The sequence below is a fragment of the Hippocampus comes genome, unplaced genomic scaffold (assembly GCF_001891065.2).
Source record: "Hippocampus comes isolate QL1 unplaced genomic scaffold, H_comes_QL1_v1.1 scaffold367, whole genome shotgun sequence".
NCBI lineage: Eukaryota > Metazoa > Chordata > Actinopteri > Syngnathiformes > Syngnathidae > Hippocampus > Hippocampus comes.
Genome location: NW_017805741.1, coordinates 1,683,895 through 1,705,766, shown reverse-complemented (window position 1 = coordinate 1,705,766; position 21,872 = coordinate 1,683,895). Strand labels below are relative to the sequence as shown.

Below are 21,872 nucleotides of genomic sequence, written 5' to 3'. Positions count from 1 at the left end.
TGTTTCCATCTATCAATGCCAGCAAGTCATTCATCGAAAGGCAGAGTAATCGTATGCTCTTCCACTAGATGGCAGCAGATATACCCCAGACCTCACGTTTGTGACGGTTTTTTTTTTTTTGGGTTGTACTTTTTGTTTTCCAAAGTAAAACGTGCACTGGATCAATAACAGCGCATTGAGGGATTTTGGTGGGGACAAGTGCCCTGTTTCTGTGGTGTCAGTCATTGAGTCACGTGATGTATACGAAGAAACGAAGAACCAAAACACGCTTTGTCTCTTCAAAGTAAAACAATTCCGCCGCTTACTAGGTTTCAAAAACGCCTGTAGAGTAAAACACTATGAATATGTGTGCATACTTTCAGAGTAAGTATGAAATTAGATCAACGACAGAACCACGTCATTACAAGATAAGCAACAGACGAACGAAAACCTTTACTTTGAAAACAATAACCAGAAGGGAGAGTTACACGTGGTTTTTGACGTGTTTTCAATGCCGGGGATGGTGGGGAGGGCTACCTTTTGACTGGCGGTTACCGGACGAGACCATCATCACTTCAAATCCACTTGGTCACCACACGCATGAAAATGGCAGCATGGTAATGTGGAGCGTGGACTCCGGAATTCCTCGATGCCGCTGTCGCCCCACCGTGCCTTCGTGAGTGTCACCGCCGCGCCGAGACCCTCCACCACCATGGCATCGCCGCTGCCCCCACGCCTCACATCTGTCAGAACGGCTTCGGTGGTAATGGTGGTTATCGTCGTGGTGCTCCTGATGTCGGCGTCCACCGCGGAGGGCTCCCAGGGCGACAAAGAGCCGGTGTACCGGGATTGCGTGAAGCAATGTGTCCAAAGCAACTGCACCGGAGCTCAGTTATGGTGGTACCAGACAGTCCAGCCGCAGTACATGGCGCTGACAGGTGAGCTGTGACGTTGTTGTTGTTGTTGTTGTTGTTGTTGTTGTTGTTGTTGTTGTTGTTGTTGTTGTTGCTGTCGTCGTCGCCGCTAGTTGTTTTTGTGTTTGGTTTTTAATCCAACTCATGTCATACTACTGTAGCTCAATTAATCGCCGAGGCCCAACAGAAAAAAATCAGGCACTGGGGGCACATATTCAATGGATACCTGCATCGGTAGATTCACTTATTCGCAGATTTTTTGGGGATATTCTTGCAAATATCTTTTTAATGTAACAATACCTGCAGCAGGCATATATTCTTTGACATTTGCCCAAACTAACTGTGCTTCTTACGGAGTCACTTAGATGTGAAACTCTTCATTTTGTATCTTTATGACGGTTATACTGCCGTCTTGTGGCCAAGGTCTGAAAGGCATTGATGGCATTTCAATTCATTTGAATGGGGAAAGATTATTTGAGCGACAAATGTATTGTGTTGTTTCCCAAATGAGGTATTTAGGCTTACTATACTCCAATGAGGCAAGCAATTGAATGAATGAATCATGCAATTTGGACTTTAACAAGTGGAAATGACTGTTGAACTCAGTGGCCATTGAACTGGGCCGTCCCTTCCAATCCACTGCAATAGGATTTCTTGGCCTAATGGTGTTGCTACACGAGTTAAAAGCAGGTTTTTCTTGTTTCGCTAGGTGCCATGTAGGTGGTGTATTGGAGCATGAATACCTACCTGTCTGGTTTCATCGTAATTTTTGTTGATGTTGTCTGTTGCGAGGTACATTGCCACCGAGGTTAAGCGATCAATCCCAATTTCTGATTTCACGAATGACGCAACAACCGACAAAGTATTTCCACATGTATTTTACTGTCAACAAAGGTTTTTACTTTTATCTCATTTCTGCCCTCAACTGTTGTTCCCATTTGTCTTGTCAGGATGGACTTGTCGTGACGACTGTCGCTATGAGTGCATGTGGACCACTGTGGGTCTTTACCAGGCTGGAGGCTACAATGTTCCACAGTTCCACGGCAAGGTTCAAAATCTTTCGTGATTAAGCCGGGACACAAGCTATGTTCGGGATAACTAGTAACTCTGTGTATTGAGTTGGCCATTTTGTACCTTATGGATTATCCCATTGAGTAGCCTCAAGGTATCCTACGATGCATCTTGAAAGGAGCAAAGGGGGGGAAAAAAAAATCCCATACCATAGGAAATATTGTCAATGCAATTAATGTGTTCCATACAAATGAGAGAAAACATAGTTCACAATGTTAGCTTTTATTAGGAATTCAAGGCAGCAAAAAAAAAAAAAAAAAAAAAACTTAGGTTGGAGCAACATCAATTTATTAATATCCTGTAAAAAAAAAAGAGGCCTTCAAAATAAAAGCACAGCCGTATAATAACAGGCCCATATACCAGAACCATTTGCTGAGGATGAACATCCATCGATTCCGGTAAATGGTTGAATTCTTCCAAACATAGCCACAACGGGTGTCTAACGTTGGCATTCTGACACATTTCTTTTGTAATGTGTGTTTTAGTGGCCGTTTACACGCTTCCTGTGCTTCGAGGAGCCGGCGTCCGCCCTCGCCTCTCTCCTCAATGGCCTGGCGTGCCTTCTCATGCTGCTGCGCTACCGGAGCACCGTGCCACGCCAGAGCCCCATGTTCCACACCATTAACGCCTTCTCTCTGGTCTCACAAGTTGACGCTGTCGTAGAAAATGTAGCAGAGAAAGCTGTCTTTTGGATTCAAAATGGATGGCGGTGTGTGTGTGTGTGTGTGTGTGTGTGTGTGTGTGTGTGTGTGTGTTTGTGTGTGTGTGCGTGCTTGTGTGTTTGCAGGTGTCGCTCAACGCCTGGTTCTGGTCCACAGTGTTTCACACCCGTGACACCTTCCTCACTGAGGTAATGTGTCATAATGCGATGGGGATTTGTGAAAAAATAATGCAGGGGTGCCTTCACTTTGGACTTGAAATTTTTGTGACTATGCTTCAATCATATTTCCCGATTAAAAGGAATACAAATGCCGTTACTTGGTTCCAGCCTTCCAAAAAGACCAACAAAATATGTTGTAACTTAAAAAAAAAAAAATATATATATATATATATATATATATATATATATATATATATTAGAAAAATATCACTTAATAGTATTGTGCTTTGTAAAAACAGTCAGGTTTTTTGCAGATGATAAAGAATATATGTCTTTGTGTATTGTCTGCCTACATGTGTTGCTGGTTACTCAAAGGCTTATTTGTAACGACTGCAATATCAACTTTAGTTACAGTCACCCGTAGTTGGTTTGTCATCTTGAGTTGTGTGTTAGCATTAAATGTTGCGAGTCAAGACACCAGACACGTCAGCACGAAAAATCGCATAAGTCAAGACAGCGTTTTACGTCCTCTTCCAAAGGTGCAGTTCAGAGAGGTCAAGTCAAATTTCTTTGTGTTCTCTTGCAGAAAATGGACTATTTCTGTGCTACTGCAGTCATTCTCTACTCCATTTACTTATGCTGTGTGAGGTAATTACCATAATCAGCAGTGGAATATATGTTGATTTCCCAAGTCACCTCATTTGGACCCCGCAAAAAAACATGTAAAGAACAACCTGTTAGTGAAAAGTACAGCAGTGACTTTTCTGCTCATACTTTTTTTTTCCCCGAGAGCTTTTCTCTGTTTGTGACACAGTATCTTTTTGTACTTTCTTTTGTTTTTTTTGAGCAGGACGTTGGGCCTGAAGCACCCTTGGGTGTCCAGCATCGTGGGGGTGCTGCTCATCTTGGCCTTCACGTCGCACATCTCCTACTTGACCTTCGTCAGGTTCGACTATGGCTACAACATGGCTGCCAACGCCTGCTTTGGTATGACAAACGCTCGGCCAGAGGGGATAACCGGTGGGCGCTTGGGAAGCGCTTCACGGATATCGGCCAAATAGGAATTCCATTTTGCTTCTTGTTTGAAGGCATGGTGAACCTGCTGTGGTGGCTTTGCTGGTGCTGGAGCAACCGGCGGACGCTGCCGTACTGGTGGAAGTGTGGCCTGGTGGTAGTGCTCATGCACGCCCTGGCCCTGCTGGAGCTGTTGGACTTCCCGCCTTATCTGTGGGTCCTGGACGCGCACGCCATTTGGCACCTGAGCACCGTCCCCGTGCACTTCCTTTTCTACAGGTGGGTCCGCCTCCTTGAAAGGTTTTGTTTTGACTCAGCTGAAGTCTTGAAAGAAATTATTTTCATCTTAAACGAGTATGCGACCTCCCATCCAGTTTCCTGATCGACGACAGCCTCTACTTGCTGAACACCGAGAAGCTGGGCGTCAAAGTGGAGTAGGGGCGGAGTCCCGTTGTCCGACGGCACCGGATCTCTCCAATCGCGGCCGATGAAGCCCCCGACGTAGAAGTAGACCCGCCTCCCGCCTGACCTGCATGACACCTTCCATCAGGCACATCAGTTTACATTGTTTTATTGGAATTATTTATTTCCTTTTTAGTTGCCTTATTAATCATGTTGAAAAACAGGGTGAAAGTGAAATAGTTAAAGATTTGAGAATCGACATTCTTTTTCGTCCATTGAAGAATTTCTTTCCCCAAGTCTGAGTTCAGCACAAATGCAGTTTATGCTTCCCTTTGATAGGGGGCGCCAACATCCCCTGTGTCGAAAGTGGCAGAGTGGTGCCCCCCCCGCCGTTTGGTGGATTGTTCTAGAAAGAATGGGAGGAGGTTATTGTTTGTTTTTGCTGACTGGTATATTTTTCTTTTTTATTTTGTGCCTCTGTTGGCTCCTTTGCTGCTTTTGTTCATCTTTTATTTTTTTAATCTATCACCCACTTCCTTAATTCTTATTTTTTTTAATTACTTTATGGTGCTTTATTTTTTTTAATCACTCTAGAGTGGGATGTGCTTGACGTGCATCATGAAACTGAGATATTTTATTCACCTGGATTGCCTTTTTAGCGTGAGGAACCAATGAGAAGCATTTCTGAAAGTACAGTATTGAGTAATGATCCTGTTGGCCTTTGTATGGATTTCAACGCTGCAGTTGAATGGCACATAAACCCCCAAAATGCACCCATGTGGAAACTGGGGCTGGAAAATTTCCCCCTCCCCCATTCCCGCTCCCCCCTCAATATTGCGATTTAATATGCGATTCTTTTTTTAAGGTTGTCATCCCATTATTATTATTTTTTAATCTAACCCAAACCCCCCAAAAATTGTATCCCCCCCCCCCATTAAAAAAAAGGAACCATGAATTGAAAGAGGTTGAAAGATGTTCACTACAACACCTTTGTAAAATTTGACCAAACAGGTATGGCTCAAACATAAGTCAGTAAGTCATCAGGAAAATTACAAAACACCGGGGAATCCGTGGCTTTGCAATGTTGGTTTTGAATTTAATTCTTCTTCTTCCGGTATTAACATTCTGGCATCATCTCTGCCTCATACTTGTAAATGAGCACATTGCCCTCCGAGCTGTCGTCATACCATGTATGTGGTCAGTGCATTGCTTTTCCTATCTTCCTTTGTCAACATACTATGCCCCTTTTCATTGCCACCAATGCGTCAGTTCACCTCACACCGTTCTCACACAGAAAGCACATTAAAAAAAATGAATAAATAAAAATATTCTTTGTTGATAAAGGAGGACGCTCACTTGTATGGTTTTGTTGTGTCGAAAATACACTTGTATCACACAGTTTTGCATCGCCGGCTCCATTCACGAAGGCTTCAGCGTAGCTAAGACGTGTGTTTCTATCTGTCAGGAAGTGACTTCACAACTGTTGGCTGATAGATCTGTGCACTAGCTTTGGACTCTGACCCGGGCTCCTGTGGGTGGGGACACTGGGGGGCACAGAAGGATGAATGGACTTTATTCTTCTTCCTGCTGTTCCTGATTTGCGGCTATGGAGTGAAGGTCATGAGAAAAAGTGAAAGGAAAGGGGTTGGTGAATAATTTGTCTCCATGTGACGTCTGCGGCTCTTAAACATCAGCAGGAAGCAGAACGTTAATTGAGCACAAGTACAATGGTGTCTTTTAGGGGAGAAATGAGCCAAAGCACATTTGTGGTGTTCCTTTACATGATATTCATTGGAAATAATCTAATATATTCTATTTTGGTAGTGCTACACTAAAGTATACCTTCGTTACTGCCCACGAGTAAATGCAGGCAACATCTGTGGGCCCCCAAACATTTTTAAAATGTCCTTTTGTTTTAAAACGGGTATTTTTTTAAGTCTTGTTAAGTGTTGGTATTTTTATGGGGAATTTGCGCCCCCTTCGGGACGGGACATCAATGACGTCAATATGGCATATATGAATAATTCTTGGAAAAGAAGAGTTTTCAAGCTGTTTCTTGCCTCCTCAATATGAAGTTTACTGTAAAACTAAACACTAAATAAAGAGAATTATGCATTGTGTATTTAAAACAACCACATACCTTTGCCATAAAGTCTGCTGGCTTCGTGCTGACGCCATAGACGGACTAAAAAAATTGTTTACTCCTAAAATCTTCATCTATGTGGGAGTTATAACACAAACTTGCCACAACACATGTAGACAGACAACATAACGACACTCCCAGGAATATATTCTTTAATATTATTTGTAGGATTTATTAGTCGAATAACGACGCTTAACTGCTCCTTACAGAGGGGCTTACGTACGGTATGTATATATTGTACTGCCCCCAGGTGGCCAATGTGTGCACACCAAAATGAGCGGCATGAACTGAAGCAAAAAAAAAAAAAAACTGGCAACAAACTAACTTCTTTGAGTTCTTCTCTTGTATTCTGTTTTATTTATGGTAATACTCAGGGGGGCGGAAAGGGGGACTGAAACGATTTCATCATTCATTCATCCAGCAGAGGGTTAAGTCATCAGAAGTCTGAAGTGGGTTGTCGGGCCACTCCCCTGTCAGGCCTTCATGGGAGCGCGCCTCCGTGTCGACCGCGCGCAGACACGCTTTACTCTCAACAGGCACGAAATTCCACAGAGGAAGTCCGAGATTGTGTGAGGGGCGAGAAATCAGGAAGCAATCCCGGCGAGTTGCCTCAACGTGGATGAGAAAAGCCTGAACGGAAAGAGCGGACGTCAGGAGTATGGACTAGCGTCGCCCCGGGACAGTCCGCAGATGGAGGCGGTGAGAAGTTTGCTCTTGCTCGGGGCCGTGCTGCTCCGAGGGTCGGGCTCGCTGGCCAGGGAAGGTAGGTGACTTTTCAGCACCAAACGGCACCCGCGAACCCAAGTCCACTCCCCGTTTAGTGTGCGGAGAACAGAATCCACGGAATTCCGTACGTTTGAAACTTTTGAATTAGTCTAAATGTGACAGCTTTCAAAGTATCGCGCTGAGAATCACACCTGTCGCCCCCAAAAGTTGCTTTCCCACAACTCCCAACTCTAATAACTTCCAAAAAAGGCGTTTCTACTTTACATACCGCATCTACGCACAAACAGCGCGAGGAGTAGTTAAAAAAAAAAAAAAAAAAAAAGAAAAAAAAAGTTCAGGTGAAGAAATATGAGAACCTGCTTTGCAACTTGTGGCGTGTGCAGCCAGCCAACCAACCAACCAGCCAGGCTGCCAGGCGGCTAGTTAGCCAGTTAGCCGTGAATGTAAACAACAATAACAACAACAAGAGGTGCATTGTGCAACCGAGGATCATTGCGATGTCAATTATTCACCAGCAGTTCCAAAACAGGAGGACGTTGTCTGATTAGAGAGCCACTTGTCTTGTCTGCTGCCTCTCTCCCTGCAGGCTGCCTGAGTGCATGCCAGTGTGCGAGACACACTGGGCACGCTTTCAATGCACACGTCCAACTGTTTAAGTTTCTTTACTTTTTTTGTTGTTGTTGTACGGTTTGCTGTTCTCTCGAACAAGGAGCCAAACAGCAAAATTCACTAGTTGTAGTCTCCGTTGCAAACTGCCAATACACTTTTTTTTTGGTGACATTCTAAACTCCGTGGCCACTGAATGTATCATGTCAACATTTACTTCGCGTGTTTCCATGGGCTTTTAACGTGATATCATTGTCAGGATTTCGAATGCATTGGCTCCCGTTTGACTGTGCAGGGGTTCCTAATGAAGTGTCCCGTTGCAGGGTCAGATTGGCCAACGGGCGCAGACGTTTTTTTTGTTTTGAGGTCAGCATATGAAGATCAATATGACTGAAATCCCTGTTTTAGAAGGGGTCAATACGACCATGAATAGCACCGATTCATCCCGGACGTGCCCTTGTTTGCGTTCTGTTTGTGAGTAAAACGAGTCATGTAATTCCACAGCTGAGCAGGAATCATTTGGAAGGGCCATTATGGTACACAACGTACCGTGACGCAGCCGCTTGTCACAGGTAAACAAATCCGCATTGTTGGCGGGAACAGGTCGGTGCACTTTTGCGCCTTAGTGTCAATCAATATTAAGCATCAGTTTAGCATGAGTGCTGACAACTGGAATACGTGCATTGCACACGACATTGGCAGCACTTGCAGAGACCAGATAAAGAGAGCTGTATCGAAAACATTCACACTTCCCAAAAACACTTGTATCTCAAGTCGTTGTTCCCCACTGATTTGAATGCAAATGTCAATAATTTGTTCCAGCCCCTAAAAAAAAACACAAACAAAAAAAGTTGGGAATGTGTTTATTCATAAGAAAAGTAGTACGCTACTGTACCGGTTAGGAATTTTGAAAAATAACCTACAAGCAGGTTTTTTTTCCCCCAATTCAATATCGTGATGGCGATTTCATATGCGCTAAGTTATTTTTTTCAACATATTGTTGAACAAATACAAGTGATAAATTCATCAGCATTTTTTTTTTTTTTTTATATGGAGTGAGTTTTCCAGCTGTCGTATTGGCTCTCCTTGGATTGTGCAAGTGTACCCGAACGGGGGTTGCGCAGCTTCAGGAGCTTCACCGTCGCTGAAACGAATGCGCAGCGAAGCGGATTAGTTCAGCTGAAACTGAACACAGTTTCAGGATCAGCCGGGCCAGCTGTGACTCACCAGTCTAGACGCTGGCGTGAGTGATCTAACTCATTCTGCAGCTGAGAAAGGGGCCATGACATGAGTAGCCTTGGACGGAACCTTTGCACCCGCTGCTGACCCGGGTTCACAAAGTCACACGCGGTGCATCTTTAGCAGTTGTCATGCATTGAAATATTTATGTGGATGATGACACCGAGGAAGCCAATTTTTTGTCGAGTTTTGGATGCATGGGTCTGACAGCTGTTTTTGGGTGCGGAATGCAAAACTGATCTCAGTATGTTTTTTTTTTTTCCACAAACAAATTGGCATGCAGCTGCAACTGAATCCAATCGTAATCAGCTCTTCTTAATGCAGCTAGTCAGTGAAATTTTGTTGAAAAAAAAAACTTGCCGTGCTAGAAAAAAAAAAAATCTGATTCCTCTTTTGGAATCGGCATGCCAATCTAACTCAACAGGATTTTTTTTTTTTCCAAATGATTCCCCAGTGTGATTTATCGCGGTCAAAAAAAAACAAAAAACGAAAGTCGAAACGAAAGTCCGCTTATCTTAAAGCTAACAAACAATGGTAACAATGCTAGCAAACAAATGTTTATCACCATTTGAGGACGCATAGGTGGGATGAGCACAAATTGAGCATCCCTGTCTCATCTCTCTACTTCCATATCTACAATCCATCCATTTTGAAGCCAACCACAGCTGCTCCCACACAAAGTGACGGCAGTCACCGTGTAGTGTTGCGGCAGAAAGCCTGCCGTGTTTGTGATGCTAATCTCAACGCGACAGCCAGTGAGGACTACACGTACGTCGCCACAGTGCTGCTCAGATCCTGTTCATCTTGTCTGTTGAGCAACACTTGATCCCCACGCCACTGGGGTTTTTTTTTTCTTTCTTGCTCGATGGCAGACTGAAGCAAGAAAAAAAATGTCTTCGGGTAGTTTAGGTCAAATCTATGCGTGCCAAAGGACGATGGTGTCCGTTGTGAAGTCGAATCAACTTCAGAGAAACTCCTGTTCTGTTTGGGGAGCTTTCAAGGGATCAGGTCCAGTAATCCGAGCAGCCAGATGATCTGATCTTTGTTGACTTTTCCCCGACGCGTTACGATGCCGCAGTTTCCACCTGGCCGCCGCCGTCGCGTGTTTGTGACCGCACGCGCGGGTTAACACAATGGTAAACACATTATCAATCATACTTGTAAACAAACAACCATGCTCCTGTTGCGTGCACTGGCTCGCCGCCACACGAAAGGTGCGGCCTCGACCTCGATTTCCAGTGTACTGGTGAACAATTTCCGTCTGAGGTTAAGGTTCTGATATTTATCACCACTTACAAGGAAAGCCATGAGTGGATTTGTTTGCTTGGATACTTGGGACGCAACTTTGGGTACACCGACATTTTGTTCCCATAGAAATACTCAAAACCTTACACAGCATATTTCAGGCTCAGAGAACATTCCGTAAAATGTTTCTCAATGTGACCAATTTCAGATATTAACATTGTGGCGGAGCAAAATGAATTAGCGCCGCGTCTCCCCCTTTTTATGCTGACACCCCCAGATGGTTACTCAAGCAGGTCCAAATTTTCGGACGCGATTCTGCGGATCATTGACGTGTCACCGAGCGACTGTGTCATTTTCAAAATATGTGGATACTGACATTCCTCTGAAATGAGTTTGGAAACCCCAGTGACGACGAGCCGAGGGACAGGTGGCAGCAGTAAAATTGAATGGGGGAGGGAGGGGTGCAAATAGATAATGTCTTAAGCTTCAGAGCGGCTTGGTCGATGGTCAAGGGTAGGCAGACCGCCACAATGCATTGTACGCACACTCGGCCGTTGCTCGGAGACATTTGAAGAGCAAACAATTCAAGAGGAAGCTGAACACAAACAGTAGAAACAAACAATGCTCTCCTTTGCCAAACATACTTTTTTTTTTTTTTTTTAAACGGATCCCCGTTACTCGGCCATCGAAGCCATTTTTAGCCCGTTGTGTTACAATAGCTATAGAAAGAGGTGCAAGTTGTGCACTTCTTGCGTTCCGCACGATGACCTCTGCGACTTTGAGTGTGTGTGGCTTTAAAATTCGGGGCTTAGCCCGGCGAGTGATGTGGGAGTCACTGAATGAGAGCGTGGAGTTGGCTGTCGTCAGCTCACGTTAGCGGCTCGCCGGTAAGGCCGGCGAGGTCGTCTGGCATGGTCGTCACTTGTGTTGAAAAATGATCACTGCGACGCTTTGAGCTCGAGATTGTATCATCGAATGATTGAGGTCATTCAATATTCATAGAAATAATAGACGAAGCCCTAATCGTAGCATGAAATAATGAACTTGCAAAGTAGCATTGTTTGTCAAAAGCCGCTGTTTGTTATTTACGATCCATCTGTCTCATTGTGACTCAATTTGTCCGTTTGTCAAGTCAAAGCATTCGCGATGATGTCAGCGCTCAAGCAGCGAGGCATCGGAATCGACACCTGACACAAGCTGTGACGGCTGGGTGTGTATTTTTGGCAGACTCGCGTTGCGCCATTTGCTGTCAAGCGAGTGGCCGGGTTCCCGTCAGGTTTCAAAGGGACCATCCTGGCACCACATTTAAACCCGGCGACTCGGTCCCCGTGTGGCATTAAAACCATGTCTGCCGAAGGAGGGACACTGATTTGACAAGGGGCGGGCAGGGGGGGGGGGGGGCTACAGCAGGAAAAGTGCTCGACTGTCGAGGGGCTGTTGGCAGCATGCCAGAGGAAGTCATTTATAACCTCAAGAAGGAAAAGAAGAGGAGGGCCAATTCACTGTATGACTGATTGCTGAAGCATGGGAGCTATGTGTGCATGCGTGAGCCCCCACTGTGGATTGCAGCGTTGTATGACCCCCGAACGTAGTGGCCCACTCTGGGGGGAAAAAATAGATCTTGCCGCGGTTTGTATTTCACTCTCCAACCGCGCCATCTTCACTTTCTCACATAAAAATGAATACATGAACTCGAAAGACAGACGAGACTCGAGGGAAAGTTAACAAATGAATGCGGTGCTTCGCAAAGTACTCCCTCTGGTGGTACGCGAAAGAATTCATGCCTGGGTAGAGTTTAGTTGTATTTCACTTTGGAGTTCAATGCGTTCAATTTTGAAGAACTGCTTGTTTGATTTTATTTTTTTTTTTTTGTAACATTGGCTGAGGTAGAGTTTTTATGTCTATGTCAACAATGACTGTCAAGTCAGATTTATTGATATGCAATTTTTTTACCCCTGCTTTACCTGTTGTGGCACTTGCCACTTTCTAACGGCGATGCGCGTGCACTGACAGCTGACAACAAGACACTCTGAAGTGACCACGTCGGTGTATTTTTTTTCTGGAGAACATCAAATTTTCGGAATAACAGGAAAAATAATACTGCTAAAATAACAATCATATATCTTTACGTGCCTTGCAGTGTGCCTTGGCACGGACATGAAGCTGGCCCTGCCCTCTAGCTTGGAAAACCACTACGAGACCTTGAGGCTTCTTTACACCGGCTGCCAGGTCGTCCACGGCAACCTGGAGATCACGCACCTTCACGGAAACCCGGACCTCTCCTTCCTACAGGTGTTTACTTTTTTCATCCCCTTGGAGAGCAAGAGGAGGAACAGAATGTGAAAGTCTGAAAAAGTATCAGAGGGAATAGTCAGTGACTCTGACGTTAGCTCGTCTTATGCATTGGATATTTTGACCAAACCTCGAGGAACCCCCTTGAAAGGTTGCATGTGTCTCGGTAGCACATCACGGTCACGTTTGATGTTGTCGTTTGACAGGGGATTGTGGAGGTGCAAGGCTATGTGCTCGTGGCTCACGTCTCAGTGAGTTTAGTGCCTCTGGACAACCTCCGGATTATCCGAGGCAGCCAGCTGTACAATTCCAGCTATGCCCTGGTGGTGCAGGACAACACTCGGGATGCCCGGGGCGGACTCCGGACGCTTCGTCTTCGGAGCCTAACAGGTTGGAGAACCCGAGCTGAATCTCACCCGTTTCATCAAGTCATTGAAAAAGGCTTTCTGAGCTCCTGTCGTGACGACTCGCCCCACAGAGATCCTTTTGGGCGGGGTCTATATTTGGGGAAACCCGCAGCTTTGCTTCCCGGATCCCCAGAACATCGTGTGGAGGGACACCTTGGATGAGCAGAACGTCCACGCCGGGCCACACCGACTGCAGCCCCGAGCGTCCGACTGTGAGCACTCGATCGAACGATCCGGCGCCTTCCTTCGTGGCCCGCCAGATGAGTTGATAGTTGGCTTTTTTTTTTGCTTCTCTGAGCCAGGTCCCAGTTGCTCAGCGGCGTGCCGGAACAGCTGTTGGGGAGAAACTGCGCAGGATTGCCAAACCCGTGGGTGACGTTCACACTGTCGCTCATTTCATCACCAGTATGCGACTTAAATGTCCCCCCCCCCCTACAGTGACGCGCATCAGCTGCGCGTCAGGCTGCCAGCGCTGCAAAGGCCCTCTGCCCAACGACTGCTGTCACATGCAGTGCGCCGCCGGATGCACGGGACCCAAAGACTCCGACTGTCTGGTAAATTGCACATTCGGATTCTTCATTCGACGGCAATGAATGAAAAAATGTTTTATTTTTTCCTTTCCCGATCTTAGTTTCAGTGACTTTGCTAATTTTCAATCACAGTCACAGAGCGTCTTTCGCCGTCTTCCCTGCAGGCGTGCCGCCACTTCAACGACAGCGGCGTGTGTAAGGACAACTGCCCGCCGCCCACCATCTACGACCCGGTCACCTTTCAGACCAAGCCCAACCCGGACAAAAAGTTCAACTTTGGGGCCACCTGCGTCAAGACGTGTCCATGTGAGAAGAGACTTTGGAAGCGATGATGAATCCGGGAAGTGAGCCGCTTATCGCCGCCGGTGACTAACAATCCTCCTCGTCGTTAGATAATTATCTGGCTATGGATGTCGCCTGCACGCTAATTTGCCCCAAAGCCAACCAGGAGGTCATCATCTCCAATCCCGACGGCGACGAGACGCAAAAATGTGAAAAGTGTGAAGGGGATTGTCCGAAAGGTGCGTGCTTTGGCCTCAACGGCGTCTTCAACAAATGTTTGGATTCCTGAGAATTCAGCGCCGAGTTCCGCTTCACGTCTTTCAAGATAAACGGGGGGATGGGGGAGGGGGGGGGGTTGCTAATCATTTTGCCCATGCCGTGTTGTGACTTTAATTCCCAGTGTGTTATGGCCTGGGGATGGACAACCTTGGCGTCATGGACAACCACGCCGTCGCCATGGTAACCTCCTCTAACGTGGAACAATTCAGTGCTTGTAAGAAGATTTTTGGGAGTCTGGCCTTTCTCCCTCAGAGCTTCATTGTGTAAGTTATTTTTTTTTAAACGACAATATTATAGAGAGGCGCGACGCAAATCGCACTCATGCGATAAAATCCCATTGAGAACTTTCTTCCAATTAGTGAGTCTAAATTGTTGGTGGCCATTCTGAAGTAGCGCTGCTGAGATATGTCTCTTCTGGCTCTCTAGGGACCCCGCGACCAACACATCTGGCCTGACTCTCGAGCAACTGAGGGCCTTCAAGAACCTGGAGGAGATTACGGGTACAGCGCCTTTCAAAATAAAGCAAACGGTTTCCGATAGAAGCCATTTCCATTTGTCCGCCGACAATCTGTCCTGCCTGCCGTGTGTCTCATCGGTGGCCGTAACGTTTCAGGTTATTTGTACATCGATGCCTGGCCAGAAGACTGGAGCGACCTGTCGGTGTTTGAGAACCTGCAGGTGATCCGAGGCAGGATGCTCTACAAGTGAGACTTTGTGATTAATACGCAGATTTTGTCAGAGCTCATCGAGCTGCACTTTGGCAAACAAATGACGCCTCGTGATGGCACCAATGGCAAAAATGAGCAAGGGGGCAAATTAAAACAAGTCAAGTAATGAAAAGGGCGATGGATCGTGTTCATTCACTTTTTTATTTTATTTATGATTTTTTTTTTTTTTTTTAATCCCACAGTTTCTGTTTCCGTTGAAACGCTTTCAGGGTTATAAAAGCTAATGATTAGCCAGGCCAGCTGCTTTAACTGGCGACGCGCGGCAGCCGGGACAAATGTAGCAGTCAGCGTGCACAAGGACGAGCACGACGTGTTCAAACTAGGTCAACGGCGCGTGTAAATAATTAGCAAGTAAGATCCGCAAAGATTTTGTGGCTTTTTGCCTTTGTTTTCTTTGAGCGTAATTGTCACGTTTGACCGTGTCTGGAAATGTTTGCGTTCAAACTGCATTTAAATACGCGACGGTTTTTATGAATGGGAATGAGACGGTCGAGTTGTGGCTCTCTTTTGTCAGGGGAGTGTTTTCCTTGGCCGTTCAGAACCTTGGCATCCGTTCCCTCGGACTGCGTTCGCTCCACAGCATCAGCGGCGGTTTGATCCTGTTGCACAACAACTCCCAGCTATGCTACACCGATTCGTTGCCCTGGAGCGGCCTCCTCCATCCCACCCAAGGGCCCCACTACATCGTCAACCACAACCAAGAGCCCCGAGTCTGCGGTGGGTCAACGCGTTTGTCTCGCGCCGCGGCACGGCTCGCGCGAGAACGGCGCCGTCACAAAGGGGCGTTCTTGTTTTTCAGAGGCGCAGCGGCACGTTTGTCACCCGCTGTGCGAGGGCGGCTGTTGGGGGCCGGGGCCCGGCCAGTGCGTGTCCTGCAAGACTTTCCGGCGCGGCACCGAATGCGTTGAGCGGTGTGACCTCCACCAGGGGTGAGCTTCCTTTGCGTTTGTCTGGCCGCCGTCTCGTGAAGGAGAATCGGACCCACACTCCCTCTCGCCTCGGCGCACGTTGATTTCAAGTGAATTTTTAGCCCAGGTCCCCTTTCTTGCTTGTTTGTTGTGACGGCAGATGACACCGCGAATCATTATTTGTCTTGCAGCCCCGTACGTGAATACACCGATGGATTCTTGTGCGTGGCCTGTCACGCGGAGTGTCGCCCCCTCAATGGCTCCGTCACCTGCCACGGCCGGGTAAGAGGCCCCGGGCAGATTTAGAACGACGGAAGAGCTCAGCGGAGACCGACTTCCTGTACAGTGGCGAAAGGGAAATAATAGTAAGAGGCACGCTTTACGCGTGCGCGCGCGTGTGTGTGCGCAGGGTGCCGACCAGTGCGCCGAGTGCCAGAACTTCCAGGATGGCGAGTCGTGCGTGGAGCACTGCCCCAGCGGAGTCAAGGAGGACCAGCAGACGGTGTGGAAGTACAGCAACGCCACCGGGCACTGTCTGCCGTGCAACACCAACTGCACCCTGTCGTGAGTGGGCACGCACGCACGCACGCACGCACGCGCACACAAACGTGTGGAGTGAACAAAGCGAAGGCATCCGTCTTGACACTGTTCACTTCTTCTCTCAGCTGCACTCAAATGGATGAGAGAGGCTGTCCGATCCATCCCAAGACAGGGTAAGGTCATTTCAACGCGTGAAGAGAAATTTCGGAGTTTCTTCATGCCTTCTTTCTCAAACGGCATGCAAAAACCCGAGGTTCCCTGCAGATAAACGTGAAGGTCCGAGACAATGCTGAAAATGCAATCATAACTAAAGGACGGCTTTTTTTTTTTTTTTTTTCTCTCTCGGTGTTAGACCGGGCACGACGATCGCGGCCGCCGTGGGTGGCGTGGTGCTCTTCTTCATCCTCTTCGCTCTGCTCGTCTTCTACCTGAGGAGACAAAAGAAGCTGAAAAAGAAGGAGACCTTGAGGAGGATCCTGCAGGAACACGAGGTGGGCGCCGGCCGCCAGCGCCGACCTCGTCGGTTACGCGCGGGAGCCGAGCGCTCTCGGCGAGTGTGTCATTTTTTTTCCTTCCGCAGTTGGTGGAACCGTTGACGCCCAGCGGGGCCTCGCCCAACCAGGCTCAGATGCGCATCCTCAAGGAAACGGAGTTGAAAAAGCTGCGGGTGCTTGGCGCCGGAGCTTTTGGGACCGTTTACAAGGGCGTGTGGACTCCCGACGGAGAAAACGTGAAGATACCGGTGGCCATCAAGGTTTTACGGGAGAACACCTCGCCGAAAGCCAATAAAGAGATCCTCGACGTGAGTCTTTTGGGGGGCTTGATTGACCCATTTGAGGAAAATGCGCTCCAAAATGCTTTCAAAGCACAAAAGAAACGCCGGGCCCTTTGTCGATCCGGCCCGCCGTCGTTTCCAGGAAGCCTACGTGATGGCAGGGGTGGCCAGTCCTTACGTGTGTCGCCTGCTGGGGATTTGTTTGACCTCCACGGTGCAGCTGGTCACTCAGCTCATGCCGTACGGCTGCCTCCTCGACTACGTCCGGGAGAACAAGGATTGCATCGGCTCCCAGTTCCTCCTCAACTGGTGTGTCCAGATCGCCAAGGTGCGTCTCGTCGCGATTGGCGCCGGTGTGATTTGATCGATTGAATGTGTAAATTTTCAATGGTGTCGATGTAGGGGATGAACTACCTGGAGGAGGTGCGCCTCGTGCACAGAGATTTGGCGGCCCGCAACGTCCTGGTGAAAAACCCCAACCACGTGAAGATCACAGACTTCGGCTTGGCGCGCTTGCTCGACATCGACGAGACCGAATATCACGCCGATGGCGGGAAGGTAACGAACGTCGCACCACCCGGGCGTTGTGGCTGTTTTTCGTTCCGCTTATATGCCCGCCATACCTTCGCTTGTAGGTTCCGATTAAATGGATGGCACTCGAGTCCATCCTCCACAGGAAGTTCACACATCAAAGTGACGTTTGGAGCTATGGTGAGTGTTATTCGGCGCCCATCCAAACTGTTGGTGTTGTTGCATTGTGGCTTCCTCGTTTTCCCGCCTCAGGAGTGACAGTGTGGGAGCTGATGACGTTCGGCGCCAAACCCTACGACATGATCCCGGCCAGAGACATCCCCGATGTGCTGGAAGGCGGCGAGCGCCTCCCGCAGCCCCTCATTTGCACCATCGACGTCTACATGATCATGGTCAAATGTTAGTTTTGTTTTTGCTAGCCTGACGAAAGAAAGGAGCCGGCCGCATAACACCGTGTCGAATGAATATGACCGCAACGCCTGCTCCTTTTTAGTCGTGTGAGCGAGCGATGGCAATGTGCTCGGATGAATCATCTCGCGTGTCTTTCTGAACGGAAGGTTGGATGATCGACCCGGACAGCCGCCCCAGATTTAAAGATCTGGTGAATGATTTTTCCACCATGGCCAGGGACCCACCTCGCTATGTCGTCATTCAGGTGAGCGCGGGGAAGGATTGCGCGCAACCGACAAGACGTGGCTATTGACTAAAAGGAACGTCTGCGTGTCTTGTTGCGTTCGTTGGCAGAACGACGAGCAGATGAGCATGTCCAGCCCGGTGGACAGCCAGTTCTTCCGGATGCTTCTGGAGGAGGACGGCAACAATATGAGGGAGCTGCTGGATGCCGAGAAGTATCTGGTGCCTCAACCCAACCTCTATCCCAGGGCTCAGGGAGACGGGGCCGAGTCCAACGGGCCGTCCAGGCATCAGTCATACCGGGTCGGTGCCGTACCGACTCGACATAGATTTGATTGTCGAGGGGAAGCGAAGCGTCGACGCTGGAGTTCCTCACTCTCTGGTGTCCTTTTCTTTGTCTGATGGTGTGCAGAGCAGAGAGCAGGGCCTCGACGCGGAGCCCCCCGTGGCTGCGGCGGCCCCTCGCAGCTCGTACTCCTCCCTGAGCACCCTGGGGCGCAGTCAGTACCCCACCCTACCAGCGGGAGCCGGCGCCTCCAACGGTACGTGGACCCCCCACTACCCGACGCTGGCCCGCAGCCCCTCCGCCGGCGGCCGGTCCGACTCGGTCTTCCTGGACGCGGCCCCGGATGACGCCGCGCTGCCCCCGGCCAGCCCCGGGCGCTACTGCAAGGACCCCACCTACGGGAGTCAGGGCGAGCTGGAGACGGACGGGCCCAACGGATTCCTTCATCCTCCTCCTCATCTTCATCACTCGCTGCCCAGGAGAAGTCACGTCTATCATCACAACCACGTCGTCTTGCCAGGTGGGCGCCACTTTCAATTTCAATTCAGCCCGATTTTTTTTTTTGGTTTCAAAATGCCCCCCCCCCCCAAACAACAAAAAACAAAACAAAGTGTTTAGAACCGCCTGTATTAAGAGCTGAAGCTGTAAAGTTACCACCCGTTACCACCTCCTTCACACCAATTGCTACTTTCCTATTTGCGAGGGCTTTGGCACAGTCTTGTTGCGTCTTAGAATGAGCACAAACCCGCCTAAAAAAACAAAAACGACTTCCCAAAGTCTTTCTCAAAGGGCGAAGAGCCATGAGAGGATGCAATCAACAAAACAATGAGCTGAATAAGCAGTTTAAAAAGTGGAATGGAACGTGCCCCCCCGCCGCTTACCTTTGTGGCTGACCAGTTCCTTCAACACAAAAGCATTCCCGCCATCCATTTGTAACATTTGTTGTAAAAGACAAAAAAAAAATAGGGGGAGACAAAACACCGCTCAGACAATTGAAGAGCGTTAATCGATTGGGATGATCATGTGTACCAATAAGTGATAACATGAGGACACGGCAATCGTATCGATCTGTGCCCTGTTCAGAGTACGTCAATCAGGACGTCCACGAGCCCAGGCCGGAGCGACCCAACACCCTCCCTCGGAAAATCTCCAAAGTGGACAGGCGCCTCCCAAACGGCTTGACGTCGGGCCACAGCGTGGAGAGCCCCAGGTACTTGGTCGCCTCCACCTCTCCCGCCTTTGACAACCCCTACTACCTGGACCTGGTGGCCAAAGCAAGAGCCGTCGCCGGGGCGACGACGGCGGCGGCGGACGGCCCCGCGGAACCGGAGCGGGACGTTCCCAGACAAATCAACGGCTTTGTCACTCCCACGGCGGAGAATCCGGAATACCTTGGACTGGCGGACACCTGGAGCGGGTATACATGAACCTGGAGGAGGCTTTGCCAGGTGGCAGCTTGCGACGGAAGTCGGTGACAATATTTATGGCGCTGGGGCGTGCACCGAGATTGCGCAAGCCAGCGTCGAACCAAATTAGAAGGTCATGACGCAGCGTGACTCATCGCATTCATCCGGTGTTCCCGGGGACGTTTATGTTCCTCTTAGCTGTCCGACCTTTCTGGAAAACAAGTTTACTCAGCTGTGAATAATTCACCGTCCAGGAACAACTGAGGACTTTTTCATCCAATCTCACTGGACTGGACGATTGAATGATTTTTTTTTTTTTTTCTCCAGGGTGTTTTTTTCCGGATCAAATCGAGCCAGACGTGGCAAGGTTGTGATCAGACTTGGTCTCCTGCAATTTCTCTTTCTGATCGGCAATACCGCAATTGCGGAACGTGGCAATTTTCAGTTTTTAAAGCCTGAAATTACACGTCACCAAATATGATATGCAGGAAAAATTAGGTTTTGTTTTGTTTTGTTTTTTTTTCTTCATCGCGAAAACGGTTGACTTTCCACCCGCCACGCACTGAGGACGACGATTAGTATTCTGCTAACCGTATTCAAAAAGCTGGCGGGGGGTTTTTTTTTTCCATGCGCTCAAAGAGATTTTGTGGCGCTCAGAGGGGTCCCTGTGCTGCCCATCTGGCCGGGCTTGCCGCTCGCCCGAAAGAAAGAGGCGCTGTTTGTTGAAGACGGAGGCGTTGTGCCACACTGGCGTGTGTCTGCAGCTTCTTTGTCATACTACCAATGACTTAAAAAAAAAAAAAAGTGAACTCTTCAGGGATTTTGCTACACTGCAAAAATTTGCATATTCTCAATGCACTGCTAATTTGCCTCCCGTGCTTGTACTTTAAAGCATCCCCCCCCCTCCCCCCACCCCCAACTTTTGCTGAGCCACGGCACATATTTTAAATTCGAATCTGACAGCACTCAAGTTCTTATTTAGTGCGGGATGAGGAACTCACTGGATGCCGTTTTAGGGCCGCTGGTGACTATATTGCGAAGAATTAACACACACGCTCATGCGTTAAATGTAGCTGCAGGCTGAAGTCGTTCTTTGGTGCCTGTTGACACCGAAGCTGCACGCATTCCCGCCGCTCGCTCGGCGTTCTCGGGGCAGGGCTCAAATTCCTCCCGGCGCACAATGGCATCCCAGTTAATAATCCACTGCCCTTCTGCCCTCGTGGCGAGAGGGAGGTCAAAGGCACTCAATGGACACATTGTCCCACCTCCGCGTCCATCTTGAGGAGGCAACCGTGTCCTCAAGTTTGATTTTTCACGCTCATTTAGATCCAAATCCGCTCAAATACATTGCCGCGACATCATGTACACCATCGAAGAAAATCTCTGAAACTGGCTGCCCAAAAATTTAGCTTAGTCAAATGCGTACATTCTGGTACGGCGTTTTAAAATTGAGCCATTTTCTACAATCAGGTTGCCGTATTATAATGCCCGGCAGACGTTGTTTTTAATCCATTGTAAACTTCTAACTTGAAACGTTTTAAAAGATAAACCTCTGTGAAATCAGCTTTTTTTTTTTTCTACAGTCGTTTTAAAAAAATCATGTGTGCGTATGGACGCACACAGTGAACCGGTTCTGTATAATTCCTCTAACAAAAGGCAGCCTCTCACTTAAGCTCTTTTTAAATGTAGTTTTGGCTTGAAAACACTTTGCATTATTATACTAACGCTATTTTCGAGTGTTTTCCTTTATGTCTTGAAAAACGATGGCCCAAATTCAAAAATCTAGCTAATTTCAAACAAGGAAAAATATGTACATAATTCTTCAAATAGAATTAACTTCGTGTAGAGGTTGCCCCAAATGTAAATTCTGTATGTGTTATTGTGATATATATTTTTGTGATCAGTCGACTGTGGAGAAAATCTATAAGCGCACACAATACTTAGTGAAGAAAAGAATCAGTTGTACATGGATTTGTTTGCATATTGTGTGTGTTTAAGGAATAAAAAAAACAATGTGGACTTAGATCATTTCTGTAGGTGTGACTTTGCACTTTTAGCTAAGAAGTAAACTTCTGGACGTCAACAACAACAACAACTATTCCTGCCATCTAGTGCT

General features: G+C 47.9%; 2 protein-coding genes across 3 annotated transcripts; both read left to right on the top strand.

Moving 5' to 3' along the window:
- The first annotated feature begins 419 nt into the window (after positions 1-419).
- Positions 420-4,847, top strand: pgap3 (post-GPI attachment to proteins phospholipase 3). 2 transcript variants are annotated; one of them, XM_019883364.1, is made up of 8 exons: positions 446-917; positions 1,844-1,941; positions 2,450-2,602; positions 2,752-2,814; positions 3,371-3,432; positions 3,635-3,771; positions 3,873-4,077; positions 4,173-4,847. In XM_019883364.1, the coding sequence occupies exons 1-8, from the start codon at positions 629-631 to the stop codon at positions 4,234-4,236; spliced, it is 1,071 nt and encodes a 356-aa protein (XP_019738923.1). In that variant the 5' UTR covers positions 446-628; the 3' UTR covers positions 4,237-4,847. The 2 variants fall into 2 exon arrangements, with proteins under 2 accessions (XP_019738924.1, XP_019738923.1); XM_019883365.1 differs by lacking the exons at positions 3,873-4,077; positions 4,173-4,847 and having other exon boundaries at positions 420-917; positions 2,450-2,673; positions 2,722-2,814; positions 3,635-3,747.
- Positions 4,848-6,798: 1,951 nt separating this feature from the next.
- erbb2 (erb-b2 receptor tyrosine kinase 2) lies at positions 6,799-21,778 on the top strand. Its single transcript, XM_019883363.1, has 26 exons — positions 6,799-7,106; positions 12,300-12,451; positions 12,658-12,841; positions 12,930-13,070; positions 13,161-13,226; positions 13,297-13,412; positions 13,553-13,694; positions 13,781-13,909; positions 14,071-14,212; positions 14,376-14,449; positions 14,563-14,653; positions 15,192-15,394; positions 15,477-15,606; positions 15,777-15,867; positions 15,995-16,149; positions 16,251-16,298; positions 16,478-16,616; positions 16,706-16,927; positions 17,043-17,228; positions 17,303-17,458; positions 17,536-17,611; positions 17,684-17,830; positions 17,989-18,086; positions 18,176-18,367; positions 18,477-18,870; positions 19,434-21,778. The coding sequence occupies exons 1-26, from the start codon at positions 7,034-7,036 to the stop codon at positions 19,775-19,777; spliced, it is 3,891 nt and encodes a 1,296-aa protein (XP_019738922.1). The 5' UTR covers positions 6,799-7,033; the 3' UTR covers positions 19,778-21,778.
- The last annotated feature ends 94 nt before the right edge of the window (positions 21,779-21,872 follow it).